This window comes from Erythrolamprus reginae, chromosome 1 (assembly GCF_031021105.1).
Source record: "Erythrolamprus reginae isolate rEryReg1 chromosome 1, rEryReg1.hap1, whole genome shotgun sequence".
Lineage (NCBI taxonomy): Eukaryota > Metazoa > Chordata > Lepidosauria > Squamata > Dipsadidae > Erythrolamprus > Erythrolamprus reginae.
Genome location: NC_091950.1, coordinates 416,044,031 through 416,069,733, shown reverse-complemented (window position 1 = coordinate 416,069,733; position 25,703 = coordinate 416,044,031). Strand labels below are relative to the sequence as shown.

General features: G+C 42.6%; 1 protein-coding gene across 3 annotated transcripts in view; it reads left to right on the top strand.

Annotated features, from left to right (window-relative positions):
- The first annotated feature begins 417 nt into the window (after positions 1-417).
- Positions 418-25,703, top strand: part of AATF (apoptosis antagonizing transcription factor) — a 141,266-nt gene continuing 115,980 nt past the window's right edge. For all 3 annotated transcript variants that reach the window (XM_070735332.1, XM_070735331.1, XM_070735334.1), the window contains exons 1-4: positions 418-556; positions 6,895-7,077; positions 14,993-15,391; positions 17,502-17,639. In XM_070735332.1, the coding sequence (XP_070591433.1) occupies positions 469-556; positions 6,895-7,077; positions 14,993-15,391; positions 17,502-17,639 (808 nt within the window). In that variant the 5' untranslated portion in view covers positions 418-468. The remainder of the gene's footprint in view (positions 557-6,894; positions 7,078-14,992; positions 15,392-17,501; positions 17,640-25,703) is intronic.

The window sequence follows — 25,703 nt, the reverse complement described above, 5'->3', positions numbered from 1 at the left end:
AGATTAAAGCAGAACTGTTAACCAGCAATCCAGGATTCAAATTTATGCAAGATGGAAACTATTTATTTTCTACCCTCATTATTATTTTTACAAATAACTCAAGGCAGCCAAATTGTCCAACATATATCCAATCCGAAAAGACCATAGGAACAAGGCTGCAGAGGGAAGTAGCGATGACTTGCCCATTAAGGCTGCATTACAGAGGGACAGAATCAAGGTCACGTGAAGTGTTAATACCACTTTACAAGGCCTTAGTAAGGCCACACTTGGAATACTGCATTCAGTTTTGGTTATATTGAGTTATATTAAGAGGAACCCCTTTTCATTCAGCAGAGTCCCATAAAACACGCGCCATACCCGAGCAAAGCGGGGTCTCGAAGCTCCGCCCACCGCCGTTTCCGTGGAGAGGCCCCGCCCCTCGCGCTGCCCCAATCACCGCCTCCTCCTCCTCCTCCTGACGAGATCAAGATGGCGGCGCCCTTAGCGGCAGAATTGGAGCGTCTGCTCAACCCGCTGCCCCGCGCCCAGGCAGACCCGGAGGACGACCCCGAGGAGGGTGAGGGCTCGCCTGCGGGGCCGGTGCGGGAGTCCCCCGGGTTGGGTTTCGCTTCTTCTGCTCTTTGAAGGGGTCGGGTTGAGAAGTTGGGGCGGGGGAGGTTGGCGTTTCCCACGTGGCTTTCCGCCGTCGCCTCTGTACACATGTTGTGGGGGAGAGTGCTGGGACTGAGGCGCCTGTTTCTAACTCTGCCCCACCCTATGGGCGGAAAATCCGGATCTTGGCCCCTGGGAGAAGTCGGGGTTGAAGCAAGGGATGGATAACTGGTGAGCGTAGGAGAAGAGGCGATGGGTAGATGTCTATGGAGATTCTCATAAAATCAAGTCAAGAGTAGGCAAAGTTGGCTCTTCTATGACTTGTGGACTTCAACTCCCAGAATCCCTGAGCCAATTTTGCTAGTTCAGAAATTCTGGGAGTTGAAGTCCACATGTCATAGAAGAGCCAACTTTGCCTAGCCCCAATCCAAGTCATGGTTGTTCCAAAAGTTCTTTTTCAAACAGGCAACTGGACTTTCTGCTTTTTATTTTATTTATTTTTATTTGTTTGTTTTGTCAAGTACGTATTGGTGGTATACAAAGAGATAACAATATCTATATACATGATACTAGTAAGAGAGAAACATTAGCACAGGGGATGGAAGGCACTCTGGTGCACTTATGCATGCCCCATACTGACCTCTTAGGAATCGGGGGAGGTCAACAGTGGATAGTCTAAGGCAGGAATGGGCATTTTTTAAATTTTGATTTGATGATTTGATTTGATTTGATTTGAATGCCGCCCCTCTCCGTAGACTCGGGGCAGCTAACACCAATAATAAAACAATATATAACAAATCTAATATTTAAAATAACTAAAAATCCTTATTAAAAGCCAAACATACACACAAATATTCCATGAGCTGTATTCAAGGATTGATTTGGCGGAAGTTTTGTATGCTCTGTTTAGTAGTGTGAGATTACCGGAGCAGAAGCTACCTACTATTAGGTTAACAACACTTTTTAGAATAGAATAGAATAGAATAGAATTCTTTATTAGACCACCCCAAAGTACTGCATCCAGTTTTGGTCACCACACTTCAAAAAAAGACATTGAAACTCTAGAGCAGTGATTCTCAATCTTCCTCATGCCGTGACCTCTTAATGCAGTTCCTCATGTTGTAGTGACCCCCAACCATAAGTCTAGCACCAATTCTCCCAATAGAGCTTTAAGCTGATTGGCAGGAAGGTCAGAGGGACACCCTCACTATAAACACCTGATTGGTCAGAATGTAAAAACATATTCCAAGGCGCCAGAATAGAAACTTTAGTTCCTAACATCATGGGAAATTTGTCCTTTCCCATGGTCATAAGTGACCCTTGTGAAACGGTCATTCGACCCCCAAAGGGTCCCAACCCCCAGGTTAAGATCTACTGCATTAAGTGAATACTGCATGAAAAAAGTGACTTACAACTAGTTTTCATACAGCCTTTGTGGCATCCCCAAAGTCACATGATCAAAATTTAGATGCTCGACAGCTGACATCTATTACTGACAGTTGCTCTATCTCAAGATCATATGTTACAAATGATGGTCAAAGGTGTCATATGTAAAGCGCTATGAGTCTTAAGTCCTACTAAGAGCCTTTTCGATCTGTGGTGGCACAATGGTTGCAGTGCAGTACTGCAGGCTACTTCTGCTGACTGTCAGCTGCCTGTAATTTGGCAATTCGAACCTCACCAGGCTCAAGGTTGACTCAGCCTTCCATCCTTCTGAGGTGGGTAAAATGAGGACCCAGATTGTTGGGGGCAATAGGCTGACTCTGTAAGCTGCTTAGAGAGGGTTGGTAAAGAAGCACTGTGAAGCTGTATATAAGTCTTAGTGCTATTGTAATATTCCCAGACTGCAGAGTCAATGGGGAAAGCTGGATTTGCTTAACGACCATGTGATTCACTTAGCAACTGTTGTGATTCGCTTAATAGCTGTGATTTTAAAAAATCATAAAATGAGTCCTAACTCATTTAATTTAGCAGGAGAAACTTGGGGCTCCATTGTAGTTGTAAGTTGAGGACTACCAGTACTGCCTTTGTTAAGCAGCACAATCACAATTTTCTTGTGAGATGAGCAGCAAACAGATTGAATAAATAAACTTTATTTGTTTATCATAACTTTGAACTGTCTCTGAATGAAGGGTTGTTAAGCGAGGACTACCTGTCATTTTTTTTAATGTACTGGACCACTGCTATCCAAACCTCTTAACTAATCATTCACCAACCCACAAGTTATTGTTATTGTTATATAGTTATTGTTAATGGCGAGTATTCTGAGCAGAGACAGGTTACAAGTGGTGCGCCACAAGGGTCTGTTCTGGGTCCTATTCTTTTTAATATGTTTGTGAGTGACATAGGGGAAGGTTTGGTAGGGAAGGTTTGCCTATTTGCTGATGACTCTAAAGTGTGCAATAGGGTTGATATTCCTGGAGGCGTCTGTAATATGGTAAATGATTTAGCGTTACTAGATAAATGGTCAAAGCAATGGAAACTGCAGTTTAATGTTTCCAAATGTAAAATAATGCACTTGGGGAAAAGGAATCCTCAATCTGAGTATTGCATTGTGTTAGCAAAAACTTCAGAAGAGAAGGATTTAGGGGTAGTGATTTCTGACAGTCTCAAAATTGGTGAGCAGTGTGGTCGGGTGGTAGGAAAAGCAAGTAGGATGCTTGGCTGCATAGCTAGAGGTATAACAAGCAGGAAGAGGGAGATTATGATCCCGCTATATAGAATGCTGGTGAGACCACATTTGGAATACTGTGTTCAGTTCTGGAGACCTCACCTACAAAAAGATATTGACAAAATTGAACTGGTCCAAAGACAGGCTACAAGAATGGTGGAAGGTCTTAAGCATAAAACGTATCAGGAAAGACTTCATGAACTCAATCTGTATAGTCTGGAGGACAGAAGGAAAAGGGGGGACATGATCGAAACATTTAAATATGTTAAAGGGCTAAATAAGGTCCAGGAGGGAAGTGTTTTTAATAGGAAAGTGAACACAAGAACAAGGGGACACAATCTGAAATTAGTCGGGGGAAAGATCAGAAGCCACATGAGAAAATATTATTTGACTGAAAGAGTAGTAGATGCTTGGAACAAACTTCCAGCAGACGTGGTTGGTAAATCCACAGTGACTGAATTTAAACATGCCTGGGATAAACATAGATCCATCCTAAGATAAAATAGCCATCAGTCTTCTATGTTTCTATGTTTCTAAGTGGAAAGAAATATAAACTTTGTTTTACATCAAGCTTGACTTCCTGAGGGTGTCCATGTAGGTTTTGGTGTAACACCATGGAGTTGGTTTGTATTATGAGAAAGTCCTTGGTGTTCTCTAAGCTTGATTGCTTTCTTGCAGACATTTCCCCACCATACTAGATAACATCAGTTTGCAAACCTCTTGTAGCACTGATTATGTTATCTAAATAACATATGTTATCTAATAAAATGTCTGCACCAAGGACCCCTCATCTCAACCCAGAGATATAAATATTCCTTATTGCACGAAGGCTTATTTTTCAACTTTCTGCTTCAATTTTTCTTGAGGTCTCCCAATGACCTAACATCCAAATATTAACTATCTTCAACTTTTAGCTTTTTTCCACAATCAGCACGTTTGATTGGCTGCTGCCACCTGGTGTGAAGTGCTGGCCCTTGGGTAGATCAGCAGTGTTTAACTGAGGGCTGATTAGATTAAAAGGTTCATTATTTTTAATAAGCAAATTGGCTATCTGATTATCAATGATACCTAGATATTACAAAGATAATATGAAAAATGGCCTCCTTTCTCTTCTCAAATCATGGCTTCTCAAATCACGCTGGCTGGGACAAATGTATGTATTGTCCTTTTATAAAAATGGCCTTTTAATCATAGGCTGTTTTATGACAACTCATCAGGGCGTGATTGAAATTAATCAGCCGAGCCTCTCCTGTTTGAGTGACATTCCTACTTTACATCATTTCTGTCTGAACCAGTTAAGAGCCAGCAGCACTGCCTCTCCGAAGCAAATTCTTTCTCCAGTGGTTAAACACTACAATGTTAGATTGGAAAAGTTTGTTATGACTTCCTGGGAAGTGAGGGGGGGGGGGAACGTTACATCAGGTCCAACAATCCAGGTCATAGAAAATAGAAACATAGAAGACTGACGGCAGAAAAAGACCTCATGGTCCATCTAGTCTGCCCTTATACTGTTTCCTGTATTTTATCTTAGGATGGATCTATGTTTATCCCAGGCATGTTTACATTCAGTTACTGTGGATTTACCCACCCCATCTGCTGGAAGTTTGTTCCAAGCATCTACTATACTTTCAGTAAAATAATATTTTCTCACATTGCTTCTGATCTTTCCGTAAAATAACCAACTAACCTCAGATTGTGCCCTCTTGTTCTTGTGTTCACTTTCCTATTGAAAACACTTCTCTCCTGAACCTTAGTTAACCCTTTAACCTATTTAAATGTTTTGATCATGTCCCCCCTTTCCCTTCTGTCCTCCAGACTATACTGATTGAGTTCATTAAGTCTTTCCTGATACGTTTTATGCTTAAGACCTTCCACCATTCTTGTAGCCCGTCTTTGGACCCATTCAATTTTGTCAATATCTTTTTGTAGGTGAGGTCTCCAGAACTGAACATAGTATTCCAAATGTGGTCTCACCAGCACTCTATACAGCGGGATCACAATCTCCCTCTTCCTGCTTGTTATACCTCTAGCTATGCAGCCAAGCATCCTACTTGATTTTCCTACCGCCCGTTCAATTTTATCAATAACATTTATTTTATCAATAATGTTGTATCAGGTCCAGTAATCCAGGTCAAGCTTTTAAGCTTGAGAGCAAACGTACGTACGTACTTACTTACTTACTTACTTACTTACTTACTTATTTATTTATTTATCAAATTTATAAGCCACCCCTCTTCTGGTAGATTCAGGGCAGCGTACAACAGTAAAATGAATACAAACATTTTTTTAAAAATACCCCAAAGAACATACAATAAAAACGAATACAGTGTTCCCTCGATTTTTGCTCGTTCAAACTTTGCGAACAGCCTATACCATGGTTTTTCAAAAAATATTAATTAAAAAATACTTTACGGGTTTTTTTCTATACCATGGTTTTTCCCGTCCGATGACGTCATATGTCATCGCCAAACTAATAATTTTTGCAAATAAATAACAAGAAAAATAATTAGTGTTAATGAATAATTATGTTTATAAATATCAGGATCACTAAGTGTCTTATTCAATGGTGAGTACCAGTAATAATGGTGAGTAAATGGTTGTTAAGTGTTGTGGTTCAGCCTGAGCCAGATCAAAGACCAGCTGCGTCTCTGCTGGCTCCATGCCCGGGAGAGTCTGAGAGAGGAGGGGAGAGTTCTTGGCAGCCAGACAGTGGAGACAGCAGGCAAGAAAGTGAAGATGAAGCAAGGCCTGGGAGCCCTGGGGAAGGGCTATCTCAAGCAAGTAGCTTGGATTCTCTGGATTGCCTGGAGCCCCTGGATGACGAAGCACAAGCTATCATTAGTATGCGACAGAGATGCATAGCTCAAAGGTGAACTCAACTGCGTAGATATTATCAGCGCTGAATGAGGAGCACCTGGGGGTTGGGTGTGGTCCTCATTAGCAGGGAAGGGTTTATAAGGCAGGCAAACCCTTTCGGCAGCGTGGAGTGTTATCAAAGTGGAGTTGCTGTTATCTGCATTTTCTCTCATCGTTTTTGTTTCTGGCTCGTGGCCCAGCACCGGGGGGAGGTTTGTGCCTGTTAGCACAACAGCCTCGTTTGGCATTGAGGATCCTGTGTTTCTGTATGAACAATTGCCTTCGTGTATCTATTTGGAGTTCCAGTGCTTTCCTGACCTGTAAGGACATTTTCTGTTGGCTTCTTTTCTCTTTACCATTATAGAACTGTGTTTGGATTCAACCGGTGTGTCTGGCTTATCTTTTTGGGTTGGTCATAGCTTCCGGAGTGACCCAGACAGAACATTAAGGGAGTGGGAAATGGTAATTTAGGGGTTTAAAGTGTTAAGGGAAGGCTTGTGATACTGTCCATAGCCAAAAATGGTGTATTTACTTCCGCATCTCTAATTCGCGGAAATTCGACTTTCGCGGGCGGTCTCGGAACGTGTCCCTTGTGAAAATCGAGGGGACATTATATAAAATTTAAAACCCAATATAAAATAAGCATACAACTATCACCCATTCATACTATTGGCCGGAGCAGAATGCCATCGCTCAATGGCCCCAGATGGGAAAGAAGGAGATTGGATGACCCGCAACCCAAACTAACCATCTCTCTGTTTTTTCCCCCCTTACAGCTACAGCAGCCAAAGTGATTGACAAATTTGACGAAGGAAACCTTGATGAAGATGTCCGTTCTGTTGGCCAAATACGGAAAGGAGTTGCCTCTCAGCTTTTGGATGCTGATAAGCGGTACCAGGGAAAAGCCACAAGCCGCAAAGCCTTAGAAGAAGAGTTGTGGGGCTCAGCTGAGCTGCCAGGTGAGTTGTTACCTGGATTTATTTTCTAGCCAAACTGCTGTGATTTTCACAGCCGCAGAGAGGTTGCCTCTATCCTGCAAAATTGTGGTGATTCGGTTACTCATTGTTAATTGGTTCCAAGAGGTGTGATGAGCACCAAAATCGCTGTACCAAATCATTTTTCCCATAAGGAATAATGTAATGACTCACAAGGCAGCCAACACTGATAAGTCCTAGATTGTGCTTTGAGTACCAAACATCGTGACGACGAGTACCAGGACAAAATTTTTGCATCAAAAAGCACCAACTACCAAATTCAATGAGTTTTAAAGTACAGTGGTACCTCATCTTACGAACGCCTCTTCTAACGAACTTTTCAAGATACGAACCCGGTGTTTAAGATTTTTTTGCCTCTTCTTCCGAACTATTTTCACCTTACGAACCCAAGCAGCTGCTGCTGGGATGAAGGGGTTTCTTTTTTTCCTCTTTTTTGAAGAAAGAAAAGGGAGGGGCAGCTTGGAGGAGTAAAGATTTTGCATGCTTGCAAAGGCACTGAAAGGGTGTCTTTTGAAGAAAGAAAAGGGAGGGGCAGCTTGGAGGAGTAAAGATTTTGCATGCTTGCAAAGGCACTGAAACGGTGTATTTTGAAGAAAGAAAAGGGAGGGGCAGCTTGGAAGAGTAAAGATTTTGCATGCTTGCAAAGGCACTGAAACGGTGTCTTTTGAAGAAAGAAAAGGGAGGGGCAGCTTGGAGGAGTAAAGATTTTGCATGCTTGCAAAGGCACTGAAAGGGTGTCTTTTGAAGAAAGAAAAGGGAGGGGAGCCCCCCCTTGCCTTTCTTCCTTCCCACTCACCCTTTAGCCTAGCCTTGCTTCTTCCACCCGCCCCCTTTAGCTGCTCCTCCCTGCCCTCTGTTCGCCTCCCTTCTAAAGTTTGGGATTTTCCTGAAGGATTTGCACCCATTATTTGCTTTTACATTGATTCCTATGGGAAACATTGTTTCATCTTACGAACTTTTCACCTTATGAACCTCCTCCTGGAACCAATTAAGTTCGTATGGTGAGGTACCACTGTACTTGAGTACCAAGGTATTCATACTGTCCTGGTTCAAAAAAAAATATCAGGAATTGTTGTTGCATAAAGTATCATTTAAGTCTTTAAGAAAATGATCCAAGATTATTATTATGTTGGTTATGACCTATAAAGCCCTTCGTGGCATCGGACCAGGGTATCTCCGGGACCGCCTTCTGCCGCACGAATCCCAGCAACCGGTTAGGTCCCACAGAGTTGGCCTTCTCCAGGTCCCGTCAACTAAATAATGTCATCTGGTGAGACCCAGGGGAAGAGCCTTCTCTGTGGCGGCCCCGGGCCTCTGGAACCAACTCCCCCCAGAGATTAGAATTGCCCCCACCCTCCTCGCCTTTCGTAAGCTCCTTAAAACCCACCTCTGCCGCCAGGCATGGGGGAATTGGGATATTCTTTCCCCCTAAGGCTTTACAATTTTATGTATTGTTATATCTGTATGTATGTTTGATTTTTATAATAATGGGTTTTTAACTATTTTTAGTATTGGATTATTATCATATGCTGTTTTATTACTGTTGTTAGCCGCCCCGCGTCTGCAGAGAGGGGCGGCATATAAATCCAATAAGTAAGTAAGTAAGTAAGTAAGTAAGTAAGTAAGTAAGTCGAGGACTGCCTCTAACTAGCTATTCATACGTAAATGGCCTGGATGCACCTGCTGGCAACTCCTATTAAGAGAAGTTTGGATCATCGGACTGGGGTTTATTTTCTCTGGAGACCCAGCGAGATTAATGCAACATGCCCAAATGATCGGCAGCATTGTTGGCTGGCATCTGCTGGGATTAAATTTATTCTCTCCACTTCGGTCAGCTTTTGGAGATCTGCCAGTACGACCGGCCAGAGAAAATCTATGTTTGGCAGCGCTTGACCTCTGGATGCTAAATGTTGGGGGGGGGGGGTGTTGTTAAATAGGGAGCGGGAGGTGTACCCCATTTATGTCCAACTGGCTGGCACCTGGTATCAATTCTTTCAGAGCTGAAGCTTGTTTGGGATGGTTATGAAGAGTGGGCAGCGTGAAATGATACACCGTCCTTATCCAGGCAGGCAGGTAGAACAAGAAGCAATGGGTGGAAACTAATCAAGGAGAGAAGCAACTTAGAACTAAGGAGAAATTTCCTGACAGTGAGAACAATTAATCTGGAACTACCGTATTTTCCAGAGTATAAGACACACCTTAGTTTTGGGGGAGAAAAATAGGGAAAAGAAACTGTTTAACGGGTATTCATCTGGCTAGCATCCTTTGATGGTCAGCTTCAGCACATTATTTTATCCCCTGGTTAGGGCTTTTAAAAAACTTTATTCAGAGAGAGTAACAGTGAAAGAGCTTGCAAGCCAGTAAGAGCTAGGAACATCGTTAGTACCTGGAAAGAAACATTCAGAGCGAATAGAGTAATGAAAAAAAATCTGCAAAGACTTAGGGCTTCGAAAACATTCACAGAGAGTAACAATGAAAGAACTTGCAAGTGGGTAAGAGCTGGGGACATGGTTAGCACCTGGCTAGGGCTGGAAAGAAACTTATTTGGAGCAAGTTAGAGCAATGAAAAAACCCCCACAAAGACTTAAAGCTTGGAAAACATTCTTTGCAGAGAGTAACAATGAAAGAGCTTGTAAGTGGGTAAGAGCTGGGAACATCGTTAGCACTTGATTAGGGTTGGAAAGAAACTTATTTGGAGCAAGTTAGAGCAATGAAAAAACTCCTGCAAAGACTTAGGGCTTGGAAAACATTCTTTGCAGAGAGTAACAATGAAAGAGCTTGTAAGTGAGTAAGAGCTGGGAACATTGTTAGCACCTGATTAGGGTTGGAAAGAAACTTATTTGGAGCAAGTTAGCAATGAAAAAAACCCCACAAAGACTTAAAGCTTGGAAAACATTCTTCGCAGAGAGTAACAATGAAAGAGCCTGCAAGTTAAGAGCTGGGGAGATCGTTAGCAGCTAGTTAGGGCTGGAAAAAGGGGGGGGAAGCTAAATTCAGAGGATAAGGTGCACCCAAATTATCAGCCTCTTTTAGGGAGGAAAAAGGTGCCTCTTATACTCTGAAAAATACGGTACTTTCCTCCAGAAGTTGTGAATACTCCAACACTGGAAGTTTTAAAGAATATAACAATTTGTGGGAAACGGTGTAGGGTTTCCTGCCTAAGCAGGGGGTTGGACTAGAAGACCTCCAAGGACCCTTCCAAATCTATTCTATTTTTGCAAGCTGCTCCATGTGTTTAAAGCAGGGGTGTCAAACTTGAGGCCTGGGGACCGGATATGGCCCTCGGGGTGCTTAGATCACACAACCTTGATGTGGCCCTGTTTGACGTCCCTGGGTTTTAAAGTGAGGCAGGGAAGGGTCTTAGGAGGGGCCATCATTACAGTTCTCCCTTTTAAATACTCAGGTTTAAAACCTTGTTTATCTTCCCGAGCTCTTTAATTTGAAAAACGTCTTCCTTTGTCACAACGCCTTTCCTTGCTGCCTCGTTTTATTAATGGCATGGCTTTTATGATATATTTGAGTTATCCCTCCGATGTCGTAATATCTGTTGCATAACGGATGGTATGCAAACACTTTAAATAATGAAAGGATAACAAGGGGCCTGTTTTCTTATTGACATAAATTGACCGTGTTATGATGTGAAGCCCTGGCAGAAAGCATCCTCTCTCCTATGCCCCTTTCTTTTGATCGGTCACACCACGCCGGCAGTCTTGAATACAAATTACACAACTTAGAAACAAAGAAACATAGAAGACTGACGGCAGAAAAAGACCTGTGCGTCTCTGACATGTGCACATGTGCCCCTGTGCGAGATTTGGCTTCTGCGCATGTGCAGCAAGCAAAACCTCATGTGAGGACGCTCGCATGAGCTAGATTTCAGCAATTTTTGCCAATTCTTTGCTTCTGCGCATGCAGAATCATCTTGCTCTCATGTACATCCTCACACGAGATTTTGCTTTCTGCACATGCACAGAAGCCAAAGCTCGTGTCAGATGCGTGCGCGCCCGCAATGGCCTCGGAGGGCATACCGGTAGCACCAAAGACGAGCAGCCCTTCACTGGTACGACACCTTCTCCTCATTTATTTATTTATTATTAATTAATTAATTAATTAATTAATTAATTAATTAGATTTGTATGCCGCCCCTCTCCGTAGACTCTTTATGAAGACATGGACAAGGGAACGTGATCACCCTGTAATGCTCACCCATTATCACACTATTTAATGGGAAAAGTTGTCAGCTAATCAATGGGTCTGATAATCAGTCCAGCTCCTGCTGTGGATCAGCGTGAGTTTGAGATCTTAATCTGCTGGAGACTTTTCCAATGGTCCCTTCGGGCCAAAAAACCCCCGAGGTTGGTATTCTACATGTGCCTCGTCACGTGGAAAATGTAAGAAGTGATGCTTTCGGGCAGACATGTGTGGCATGTATGTATGATTTCTTAGAAACATAGAAACATAGAAGACTGACGGCAGAAAAAGACCTCTTGGTCCATCTAGTCTGCCCTTTTACTATTTCCTGTATTTTATCTTAGGATGGATATATGTTTATCCCAGGCATGTTTAAATTCAGTTACTGTGGATTTCCCAACCACGTCTGCTGGAAGTTTGTTCCAAGGATCTACTACTCTTTCAGTAAAATAATATTTTCTCATGTTGCCTTTGATCTTTCCCCCAACTAACTTCAGATTGTGTCCCCTGGTTCTTGTGTTCACTTTCCTGTTAAAAACACTTCCCTCCTGAACCCTATTTAACCCTTTAACATATTTAAATGTTTCGATCATGTCCCCCCTTTTCCTTCTGTCTTCCAGACTATACAGATTGAGTTCATGAAGTCTTTCCTGATACGTTTTATACTTAAGACCTTCCACCATTCTTGTAGCCCGTCTTTGGACCCGTTCAATTTTGTCAATATCTTTTTGTAGGTGAGGTCTCCAGAACTGAACACAGTACTCCAAATGTGGTCTCACCAGCGCTCTATATAAGGGGATCACAATCTCCCTCTTCCTGCTTGTTATACCCCTAGCTATGCAGCCAAGCATCCTACTTGATTTCTTTAACTTCAATAGCCCCAAATTTTCAGATGGTATTGTATGATTAATTAGGTTTATTGAAATTTTCATGCTTGTGGATGGGGGTAAAAAAAATGGATTTCTTCGAGGGCCGGGTCAGCATTGTACTTCTCTTGTTGTGGTTAGCTCTGGCCCAGCTCCTGCCCCAAGGACTGTGGATGTGGGGGAGACATCCACATGCTGCAGGCCTGTTTTGCCCCCGGTGGAATCTGCTGATGAAGGCTCCTCTGACCAAGAAGACAGGAGTGACAGGGAGGAGGAGAGTGTGGCAGACAGCTCAGAAGGAGATCAATTCTCTAGCTCCTCCTTGGATTCGCAACAAGAGTTAATGATACAGCCACGCATGCGGAGAGCGATGCATAGGCAGCAACAACTGAGAGATTATTATCAAAGAAAATGAGGCCACCTGTGGTTGGGTGGGGCTGTGGTAACTAGTGAGGCTGCTATAAAGAGCAGCGTGTTGGTTTGGCCATTGTGGAGGATTATCTGATCGTTGTCTTTCGTGACTGCTTTACTGACTTTGACCTTTGTGTGTTGCTTTTTCCTGCTTTGAAACTAAACCAGAGCAAAGGGTGTTTCACTTTGTGAAAGAAGAAGGACTGTGAATTGCCTCACAGCTGCAAGCTAAGTATCACAGAACTGATAAGGGACTTGTACAAATTACCAGTTTGTTTGGAGACGAGTGCTCTTTGATATACAAAAAGAGTGCTTAGCTTATTTGAATTTTCGGTATAAAGAACATTGTTTTGAATTTTCAAACGTGTGCGTGTCTGAAATTTGTATCTGAATTTTCGGGAGGATTCTGCCAGAGAGCTCGACAGAACATCTCTGTTGGCCAGGAAGGGTGGGAGATGGGACGGACGTCTTCTGCAGCACCCTACTGGCCAAAACAAGACACGAGGGACCTCACGTAGCCTTCTGCTTCCCATTTTCAGCCTAGACGGCTTCCTGCAGCATCCTGCCAGCCAAAACAGGGCATAGATTGCCTCGCACAGCCCGCTTGCACCCCCATTTTGGCCAGCAGAGTGCTGAAGGAGGCCGTCCTTACAAAACAGGGTACTAGGGGCCTCACACAGCCCCCTTTTGCTCCATTTTGGCTGGCATAGGCACCGCGGGCCAATCCTTTGCTATTTCCAGGCTAGCCCCATGGGCCAGATTTAAGCACCCTGTGGGCCGGATTTGGCCCGGAGGCCTTGAGCTTGAAAACCCCTGTCTATAGAAAGAAACATTTATAGCAGTGATGATGAACCAACAAAGGCTTGGGTGCCAAAAGAAATCCAATCAATCAATGTGCAAAATTGGAAAGGGGAAAACGTTCCCAAAGAGGAGGAGGTTATTAAGAAAATATTTGACTGCGCTGAAATGGATATGATGACAAGACGGTTAAAAGACCAAGAGGAAACAGAATTTTATGAGATGTGGAACAAAGTGTATATATGGATAAATAAGAAGAAAAACTAAAAGTAAAAAGAATAAGAGAATTGTATAAGTAGGGATATGACTTAAAAGTTATGTTAGAAGTAGTTTATATAAGAAGATTTACTATATAAGGTAAAACAAATTTCTTCTTTTCATTTAAAGTAATGAGTTGATTTAAAGTGTTTCTAATGTATTCTTTTTTCTGTACTGAAATTTTACTTCTAGAATAAGCGGGGAAGTTACAACCCCATTTCTATGTTAAATGTATGTTTGTCAGTTTTGTCCATTTTATGAAAATTAATAAAATTTATTGGAAAATAGAAAAAAGAAATCCAATCAATCAGTCAATCAGTCAATCAATCAATCAATAAGTGTGCCCATCCATAATGCAGTGCCTTCCCTCCCACGCATGCGCATAGCCCTTCCACTGACCCCACGCATGCATACCACCACCCCTGTCTTGGTGTCACTAGAATCTTTATAAAGTCTAATCTCTTCATAATTGGGGAGATGGTCCATCCTGCATCACACGCATAGGTTATTGCTCCCAAAATAAACAAGAAAAGAGTTATAAATATTCTCACTTGTTACTTTCCGGCTTCTTAAAAATCATATTCTCAGTCAAGAATTATTTGTTTGTTTGTTTATGTATGTATTTATTTTTTTCCCCAAATACAAATTTTATTTTTCTCCAACATAGGATAAAAAACAGCACATACGTACAAACACTAAAACCGTGCTTAAAATAAAACATATATAAACATTTTCTTTTTCTATTAATCATTCAATGGAGGCTTATCTTTCTTCCATTAAAAAACACTCTATGGAACCTATATAATATTGTCAAATGAGAAAACCTCAAAAAAAACCCAGCAATCTTTACCCCACCTTACACTAAAAAAAATTATGTTACATATAATGTAATTTATGTATGTATGTATGTATTTATTTATTTATTTGATTGATTGATTGATTGATTGATTGATAGGCTGCCCTTCTCCTCCTGGACTCAGGGCGGTTTACAAAAATGGAATACAATCACAATAAAATAGTTAATTATGAACTATTTTTGAAAAGTTAAGAACAATAAAAAGACCCAATATAAAACAGTCAATCATCTCTCGTTCACACTACTGGGCGGAGTGAAAACTATCGCTCACAGTCCCAGGCCTGCCGGCATAGATGTGTTTTCAACGCCTTTCGAAAGGCAAGGAGAGCGGGGGCGGTACGAATCTCCAGGGGGTGTTGGTTCCAGACGACTGGGGCCGCAACAGAGAAGGCCCTTCCCCGTGGACCCGCCAGGGTTAATTATCTTGCAAGTTACGAGTACTTGCAGTTGTAAAGTCCATCGTTCACCAGTCTTAACCGTTGTGTTTTCTTATTGGCAGATGAAGAAACTTCAGGCGAGGAGACGGATGAAGGTGACCTTGACAGCGAATCTCTGGCTGAAGATGAGAGTCCAGAGGAGGAGGAGGAGGAAGGGGCAGCCAGTGATGCTGAAGAAGACCAAAAGCTGTCCCACAAGCTGAAAAAACCAGCCTTCAGTTTCCAGGCCATTGATGACTTTGAGAAGTTTGCCGAAGGGATGGATGAGCTTGGGAGCGAGGAGGAAGAAGAAGAGGAAGCCAGCTCCGGAGAAGACGACGAAGGCGAAAGTGACTCCCAGGAGAGCGAGGAGGAAATGGCCGATGTTGATAGAGATCCAGAAAGTGGCATCCTCGTTGCACACTATGAAGGCGAAGCAGCGGAAGACGTAGCGAAGGGAAAAGCGGTGAAAAACCAAATAGGTGAGTAGGAGGTCCTCCTTTTCTTTCTAGGTGGGGTCTTCGTGGCTTCTTGGGCTTGGGAGTCAATAGAGACCCCTTTGAAAGGTAGCATAGAAACCTCTAAGCAGTGAGGGCGAACCTATTTTTGGTTGGGTGCCAAAAGGGTGCACATGTGTGCAAGATCCATAATACACATCCATAATACAATGCCCCTCCTTCCATGCATGCGCACAGCCCCTCCACTGCCCCCACGCATTCACATGCACACATACACCTGCGCTGCTCTCCTGCGCATGCATAAAAGCCCCATTGAAGCCTTTTATAGAAACATAGAAACATAGAAGAACATGTTTGTTTTTCAGTGTGTCTAACGTTGTTTTTTCTTCTTCCTCTTCTTCTTCTCCCTCCTCCTCCCCTCCTCCTCCTCTTCTCCTCCACCACCTCCTCCCCTCCTCCTCCTCTTCTTCTCCTCTTCCTTCTCTTCTCCTCCTCCTCTTCTTCTTCTCCTCCTCCTCCTTCTCTTCTCCTCCTCCTCCGCTTCTTCCCCTCCTCCTCTTCTTCTTCTCCTTCTCTTCTCCTCCTCCTCCTCTTCTTCTTCTCCTCCTTCTCTCCACCTCCTCCTCCTCTTCTTCTTCTCCCCCCTCCTCCTTCTCTTCTCCTCCTCCTCCTCCTCTTCTTCTCCTCCTCCTCCTCCTTCTCTTCTCCTCTTCCTCCTCCTCTTCCTCTTCTCCTCCTCCTCTTCTTCTTCTCCTCCTCCTTCTCTTCTCCTCCTCCTCCTCCTCCTCCTTCTCTCCTCCTCCTCCTCTTCTTCTTCCCTTCCTCCTCCTCTTCTTCTCCTCCTTCTCTTCTTCTCCCCCTCCTCCTCCTTCTCTTCTCCTCCTCTTCTTCTCCTCCTCCTCCTCCTTCTCTTCTCCTCTTCCTCCTCCTCTTCCTCTTCTCCTCCTCTTCTTCTCCACCTCCTCCTACTCTTCCTCTTCTTCTTCTCCTTCTTCATCATCATTATCATTATTATTAGCAATACAACACAGCAAACGAGATTACTATGCTGGATTTCGTATTTCATCACCAGTCGGATGCTTCCCAAGTTATTATTATTATGATCATTATCATTATTATTAGATTAGATTTCTATACCGCCCTTCTCCTGAGACTCAGGGCAGCTTACAACAGGACTATACAGACTATACAGATTGAGTTCATTAAGTCTTTCCTGATACGTTTTATGCTTAAGACCTTCCACCATTCTTGTAGCCCGTCTTTGGACCCATTCAATTTTGTCAATATCTTTTTGTAGGTGAGGTCTCCAGAACTGAACACAGTATCCCAAATGTGGTCTCACCAGCGCTCTATATAGTGGGATCACAATCTCCCTCTTCCTGCTTGTTATACCTCTAGCTATGCAGCCAAGCATCCTACTTGCTTTTCCTACCGCCAGACCACACTGCTCACCCATTTTGAGACTGTCAGAAATCACTACCCCTAAATCCTTCTCTTCTGAAGTTTTTGCTAAACACAGAACTGCCAATACAATACTCAGATTGAGGATTCCTTTTCCCCAAATGCATTATTTTACATTTGGAAACATTAAACTGCAGTTTCCATTGCTTTGACCATTTATCTAGTAAAGCTAAATCATTTACCATATTTCAGACCCCTCCAGGAATATCAACCCTATTGCACACTTTAGAGTCATCGGCAAATAGGCAAACCTTCCCTACCAAACCTTCCCCCATGTCACTCACAAACATATTAAAAAGAATAGGACCCAGAACAGACCCTTGTGGCACACCGCTTGTAACCTGACTCTGCTCAGAATACTCGCCATTAACAATAACTCTCTGATGTCTACGCTTCAGCCAGCTGCAAATCCACTGAATTATCCCGGTGATGATGACTTATAAATAATAATAATAATGATGATGATGATAATAATAATAATAATAATAATAATAATAATAATGGCTTATAAATAATAATAATAATAATAATAATAAATAAATAAATACTTTATTGTCATTGTATGTATATACACAGTATACCCATGTAACGAAATTCGTATGATGCCAAAGTTTTGTGTTTTTCATCCTCCCTCTCCTTTCCCCCTCCTCACCCTCTTTATTTCTTCCCAAAGCCCTGTGGGATCAGCTCCTGGAAAGCCGAATCAAGCTGCAGAAGGCCCTCTTAATAGCCAACCAACTTCCCCAGCCGGAAACCTTCCCTGAATTCAAGAAGAAAGGAGGGCAGGAATATTCGAACGTGCTCAAGAACAGTAAGAATCTATCTGCCATTTATGTATTTTTTTATTTATTTTTTAATTATATTAATTATTTATTATACCACCCATTCCTGAAGGACTCTGGGCAGCTTACAGCAGCTAAAAACAATATATAATAATATAAAACGCCATTTAAAACAATCATACATTATTATGCAGAATGCAGCTGCGAGAGCAATCATGGGCTTTCCCAAATATGCCCATGTTACACCGACACTCCGCAGTCTGCATTGGTTGCTGATCAGTTTCCGGTCACAATTCAAGGTGTTGGTTATGACCTATAAAGCCCTTCATGGCATCAGACCAGAATATCTCAGGGACTGCCTTCTGCCATACAAATCCCAGCGACTGGTTAGTTCCCACAGAGTTGGCCTTCTCCGGGTCCCGTCAACAAAACAATGTCATCTGGCGGGACTCAGGGGAAGAGCCTTCTCTGTGACGGCCCCGACCCTGTGGAATCAACTCCCCCCGGAAATTAGGACTGCCCCCACCCTCCTTGCCTTTCGCAAACTCTTAAAAAGCCACCTCTGTCGTCAGGCATGGGGAAATTGATTCCCCCTGGCAGTTTCGCTTTATGTATGGATTGTTTGGGGTGTATGACTGTTTTTATATTAAGGGTTTTTAACTGTTCTTTTTAATAATTGGATTTGTACTTGCTTTGCTGTTGTGAGCCGCTCTGAGTCTCCGGAGAGGGGCGGCATACAAATCGAATGAATGAATGAATGAATGAATGAATGAATGAATGAATAAAATAATAAAATAAAATAAGATAAATAATAAAATAAATAAAATAAAATAATAAAATAAATAAAATAAAATAAATAAAAATAAATAAAAATGACCAGATGTAAAGGTGTGTCAACTGATCCTGGCCGCAGGCTTGCCAGCACAGCCACAGTTCTTAAGAGCTTTATGGAAAGCCAGTAGGATAGAGGCAGTACAGATCTCAGAAGGTAGCTGCTTCCGGAGAGCTGGTGCCGCCACAGAGAAGGCCCTCGCTGCGGCCCTGCCAACCTGCATTGTTTAGTCAATGGAACCTGGAGGAGGCCAATCCAGGGGGCTCCAATCAGTCACCGGGAGCTATGATTTTTATATCATTCATAGCAATAATCAATAATTATTGACAGTATTGATAATGCATTATTGAATTTTCTTACAGACACATGGACATTTTACATGCTTAAGGGGGGGAACTATTTCTGCCTCCATTCATCTCAGTGTACTAATTACACAAAATTAAACACCCATTCCTAGCTCTGCTTATTCTACATATGGGTAATCCTTGATTTACAATCTGTTCACTTAGTGACTGTTTGAAATTATGAGGGCACTGAAAAAAGTGACCGTTTCCCACACGTTTGACCTTTGCAGTATCCTTATTGTTGGCAGTTGACTCACATTCGTGACAGTTTGCAATGTCCCAAAGTCATGTATGATCGATCACCTTTTGCAATCTTCTGACAAGCAAAATCAATGGCAAAAAGCCACATTCACTAAACAACTGGGGGACTAACATTACGACGGTAGTGATTCACTTAAACAACTGGGACAGGAAAGGTCGTAAAATGGGGTCAAATTCACAACAACTGTCTCACTTAAATTTGGGGGTCAATTCAAGTTGTAAGTTGAAAAGTATCTGTGCTTAAGAGGGAAAAAATAAAAAACGTGGGGCCATAGCCATCTCGGTGTGTTAATTGTACAAAATTAAACATCCAATCCGCAGTCTGCTTATTCTATATAATTTGAGAGGTACGAATCGCAGCGACCAGTTAGGTCCCACAGAGTGTGTCTTCTCCGGGTCCCGTCAACTAAACAATTAATTTTTTTTAGTATTGGATTATTATTGTACACTGTCTTATTATTGCTGTTAACCGCCCCGAGTCTCCGGAGAGGGGCAGCATACAAATCCAATGAATGAATGAATGAATGAATGAATGAATGAATGAATGAATGAATGAATGAATAAATAAATTAATAAATTAATAAATGGGATTGGAAATGAGTCTAGAATCACTCTCTTTTATTTTATTTATTTTTTAATGGGGATTTTGCAATATCCTTCCTCTGCGAGGCCCACTAACCCAGACCCACAGATCCAGTAGTAAAAAAAAAAGGATTTTACCACTGGTGAAAAAGAGTCATAAGTCACTTTTTTCTCAGGGCCATTGCAACGTCAAACAGTCACTAAACGAATGGTCGTATGTCAAGGACTGCCCGTAATTGCGACAGCTCCTCGATCTTTGAAGACCAGCCTTAGGTAATGTTGTGGTTGGCTCTGGCCCAGCTCCTGCCCCAAGGAATGTGGAGGTGGATGCAGAGGAAACATCAACATGTCATAGGACCGTTTTATTGCCGACAGAGGCAGGTAGTGCAGTTTCCTCGGACGAAGAAGAAGGTGGGGGTGACTTGGAAGAGGGGGGCTTGGCACACAGCCCAGGAAGCCAATCTCCATTATCTTCGGTTGATTCGGATGAGGAAGTGTTAGACCCACGCAGGCGCAGAATTATGCATAGAAGAGACCAATTGCAGAAATGTTACAGGAGATAAGAGAGGCCACCTGTGTTTGGGTGGGGCTCCAGCAATTAGAGCTGCTGATATAAATAGCAGCATGTTGGCTTGGCCGTTGTGGAAGATTATCTGATCGTTGTTCTTCAAGACTGTGCCTTGCTGTTTCTGGACTTTGTTGATTTTTCACGACTTTGAAACCAAAGCAGAGCAAAGTGTGTGTGTTTCACTTCGTGGAAGAAGAAGGGCTGTGATGTTCCTTCACAGCTGCAAGCTAAGTATTTAAGGACTGATTAAGGGGATTGTACAGACTACCAGGTTGTTTTGGGACGAGTGCTCTTTGCAATACAAAAAGGGTGCTTTGTTTCTTTCGAATTTTTGTGATAAAGAACATTGTTTTTGAACTTTCAAGTGTGTGTGTGTCTGAAATTTGTACGCTTGAATTTTCGGGAGACTCATACCATAGAGCCAGGTAGAACGGGTAATAGGTGTTATGCTACGCAGCTTGCTGTTTCTTTTAACTAAGGCTCTTTTCTCTTTTCCCTTTCTCTTTTTTTGGTTTAAAAGGCAAAGTCCCAGCAACAGGAAGCCTGACCTTTTAGTAAAACGTATGCTATTAACGTATTTAATGAGATGCATTACAAACGACAGCAAACGACGTGTTTCATTACTGGTCCAAAAACGGTGATATCGTTAAGACCTTTAACAGAAACAATGGTTGACATTTTGATATTCCCCATAAGCAAAACTCAGTTATGAACATGGAGTTTAATACATAAATCCCGTAAAGAGCTGAAAATTCATATACATATAGGATTTTTTTTAAAAAAAGCTTTGCCAGGATGATAAAAGAAGACTCTGCACTTTAGCATGGCTTCCATTGATGGAATCTTCAGCTAGTAAGTGCCAAATATCGTAAAGGATTTAGAAATAAAATCCTGACTGGCGTAACCTCCTCGATGCACAGCTAACATTGGAACATCATCTTTCGGCTGTGGCGAGGAGGGCGTTTGCCCAGGTTCGCCTGGTGCACCAGTTGCAGCCCTATTTGGACAGGGAGTCATTGCTCACAGTCGCTCATGCCCTCATCACCTCGAGGTTTGATTACTGCAACGCTCTCTACATGGAGCTACCTTTGAAAAGTGTTCGGAAACTTCAGATCGTGCAGAACGCAGCCGCGAGAGCCGTTGTGGGGCTTCCAAGATTCGCCCACGTTTCTTCAACACTCCGTGGCCTGCATTGGTTGCCGATCAGTTTCCGGTCACAATTCAAAGTGTTGGTCATGACCTTTAAAGCCCTACATGGCATGGGACCAGATTACCTCCGGAACCGCCTGCTACTGCACGAATCCCAACGATCGATAAGGTCCCACAGAGTTGGCCTTCTCCGGGTCCCGTCGACTAAACAGTGTCGTTTGGCGGGCCCCAGGGGAAGAGCCTTCTCTGTGGCGGCCCCGGCCCTCTGGAACCAACTCACCCCGGAGATTAGAACTGCCCCCACCCTCCCTGTCTTTCGTAAACTACTCAAGACTCATTTATGCCACCAGGCATGCGGGAATTAAGATATTCCTTCCCCCTAGGCCATTACAAGTTATGCATGGTATGTTTGTGTGTATGTTTGGTTTTATTATAAGGGTTTTTAGTTGTTTTATTAATTGGATTTCTACATGCTGTTTTTATCATTGTTGTTAGCCGCCCCGAGTCTGCGGAGAGGAGCGGCATACAAATCCAATAAATAAATAAATGAATAAATAAAAACCATCTTTTGCTACCTGATAAAGTTCTGTGTTGCAAACACAGATCTCCCATAACCTTCTTTCCAAGACATTATTTGTCTTCTGGTTAATAGCGCTCAGAACAATGCACGGTTAAAAACACAAATAAAACACAAATCTGTATAAATCAAAGCAAAAGGAACATAATAAAACAGTCAGTTAAACGGCAATGGCTAAAGCAGTGAGTAATACAGAAAGTATTATACAGTATTATAAAAATAAAACTACATTTAAAATAGGTCACAGCTATGGAAATGCAAGGGGTTAAGAGGCCCGAGAAAAATAAAAAGTAAAACATTATAATTTACGTGTGATGAATGTCACAGATGCGACCAGAGAAAACATAGGGAACAGATATGAAAAAGAAAATAAAAGGTATGGATACAGGCATAATAAAGTGTGCTATAAAATATCAAAATAACAGCGAGATAAAATCTGCCTACAGGTTGTCCTTGATTTAGGATGTAGTAGAACTTGACAATTACAGCCATAAAGTTCATGTGACCAACCTGATTTTGCAAACTTTTTTTTTTGCACAGTAGTTGCTAAGTGAATAGGTATTATTTGGATTTGTATGCCACCCCTCTCCAAGGACTCAGGGCGGCTCACAACATATCAAAACAATAAACAATATGCATATCTAAAAAACCCAATTAATATGGGTAAAAAACTTTAAAAACTCTAACATTGTTTGCTGGAGGTTTTTTGGGCAAAAAGTCACATGACCACAGGATGCTGCAGACAGCCATAAATCCAAGCCAATTGCGTGACTGGGTAGGAGGGCAGTCATTGGACCTTTGGAATGTTGTAAGTGCATTTAGGGGACAGACAGTTGAACGACCTATTGCAAGTCCGTGGCCACCTGTATTAAAAATCAAATTCAAATCAGTTGGAAAGTTTGAAGGAATTAAAATAAGTCAGCCTTAAAATTAGATTGCTATGCAATAATTAACTGTGGTGAATATGAGCAATATCAGCAAAATCTAAAAAAACCCCGCAATAATGTATTCCTAATCTAGAAAAAAACTTGGGGGGGGGGGAAGAATTAAACATTGAATATTAAAATCTAAAATTATAGAAAATAAAAAAACTTTGAATTTGCCACCTTCGTGACGTCAAAGCTCTGCCCATGGAATTCCCTATTGGGATTCCCCACCTCCTTTCCAGCCTCCCGACCGGCCTGACAGCTCCGCGGCTCTTTTGAAAAGCTAACAGCCGGGCGGCGGGGCTTCTCAGTGTCCTCCTGAACCCGAACGCCGACCCCAAACTTTTGCCGAACTTCTGGGTTCGGCGTTTGGGAGAACGCCGAGAAGCCCCCTGGCTGTTTCAAAAGGCGACAGCTGGGCGGCGGGGCTTCTCGGTGGCCTCCCGAACACCTAACCCTGAAGTTCGGCAAAAGTTCGGGTTTGGCGTTTGGGTTCGGGAGGACACCAAAAAGTCCCCCGGCTGTTTCAATAAGCGACAGCCGGGCGGTGGGGCTTCTCAGCGGCCACCCGAACCCGAAGTTTTGCCGAACTTCTGGGGTCGGCGTTCGGGCGGCGGGTTCGTAAGTTGGAAAAAATTCGGAAGAAGAGGCAAAAAATTTCCGAACCCCAGGTTCGTATCTCGGATTGTTCGTATGGCGAGGGGTTCATATCACAAGGTACCACTGTACTTGTTAAATACATTTAAAAAAAATCTTTTCTCTACTTCACGGAAATTCGTTTTTCACGGGTGGTCTTGGAACGCATCCCCCGCGAAAAACGAGGGATCACTGTACTCTGAAAAATACGATAACCGGTTTTCTCGTTTAGCCGCAAAAAGTTTGGGATGAATTGTGGTTGCGAGATACCGTGTGCAGAACTGGAAGCATGGGAGAGATCCATACTCAACGGTTGAACGAGGGAGGACTGGCCGGCATATAATTTTAAATTGGGAGGTGGGGTCATATGGGGGAACTCTTTTCCTTCCTCCTCCTAGGAGCCCCCCTCCCTTTTTTCCCCGCCTTGCCTTACGTACCACCGCATGGCCTGGCTGTCACCGGCCCGCGGATCTCCCGATTCTGGCGGGTGATTTACTGCAAAATGGCTTATAAATTGGAAGTAGAAAGTGTTTTGCCGACGTGGCAGCTTTCAAGCTTCGCACCCATTTGTCACCCAGCATTTCCCTTTGTGTATGGAACAGGAATTAATTAGGCTGCACTGCGGGGTGAAGGAGAAGGGGGGGGGGGGAAGAAACTTTATGACCATAATTTATATAGGACGGCTTTTTTGTTTTTGTTTTGTTTTAAAGAGGCAGTGTCGCTTTGTTTAGGCTTGAGAGCAGAGGGTCTGACCCCCATTGCACATGTGTGTGTGTGCAAACACACACACACAGCCTGAAGCGCCCCTCTTAAATACAAATACAGCCAGCTGTGCTGAAGGAGGCAAAACTGGGTGGTTTTTTGCAAGAACAGGCCCTTGTGAGTCAATTGGAAGATAAGCGTAGGATTTACACATTGTGCTGAGCCATGTTGCGTTTTGCTTACCTTTGAGGAGGCGTATGTATGTGGGCCGGTCATTGCGTGTACCTGTAACAGGCATGGTTAAAACAAAACCACAGAATATTGGCAGGATATTGGAATCCGGTATATGAATTTGCAAGGGGTTTTATGCCGAGGGGAAGGTTCAGCTGTTTGTCAACCCTTGTGGAGGAAAGGGGTGCAAACGGTCCCCACTTTATAACCATCCCTGAAAGTTTTAAAGAAGAGTCCAGAATGTCACTTATCTGAAATTGTATGGATTCTCCTGCTTGAGCAGGGGGCTTCTATCCCATCCCATCCCATCCCAACATTCTATTCTATCCCATCCCAACATTCTATTTTATTCCTTCCCATCCCATCCCAACATTCTATTTTATTCCATTCCATTCTTACATTCTATCCTATCCCATCCCAACATTCTATTTTATTCCATTCCATTCTTACATTCTATCCCATCCCATCCCAACATTCTATTTTATTCCATTCCATTCTTACATTCTATCCTATCCCATCCCAACATTCTATTTTATTCCATTCCATTCTTACATTCTATCCCATCCCATCCCAACATTCTATTTTATTCCTTCCCATCCCATCCCAACATTCTATTTTATTCCATTCCATTCTTACATTCTATCCCATCCCATCCCAACATTCTATTTTATTCCTTCCCATCCCATCCCAACATTCTATTTTATTCCATTCCATTCTTACATTCTATCCCATCCCATCCCAACATTCTATTTTATTCCATTCCATTCTTACATTCTATCCTATCCCATCCCATCCATACATTCTATTCCATCCCATCCCATTTCTACATTCTATTCTGTTAGTACAGGAGTACATGTGTGTTAGGGATTGCCATTGTAAACTGCATATTATAAACTGTACCAAACTTGCACTGCCACTTTAAATGTTACAGTTGCTACTGTAAAACTGTACTGTCACTTAAAGGGTTAACTTGTACTTGAAGAGTTAATCTTCAAGGCTGTTTTGTCACTTCCTCATTGAAGCTATAAAAGCTCATTATTTTGCTTGGTCATTTCCTTTCCTTTACTTTTGCCTGAGACTGGGGGAGTTGTGTCCAAGCTCCTTGCTTGTATAAGCTTTGTGCTCTTATTGTATTTTAGCTTCGTGCTTTATCTATGTTGTGTTTAAGCTTCGTGCTTGTATAAGCTTTGTGCTTTTATCTATATTGTATTTTGCTTTGTGCTAATCTTGTAATTGCTCAGTGCATATTATTCTGTATATGCTTCGTGCTTATTCTGGATTGTTT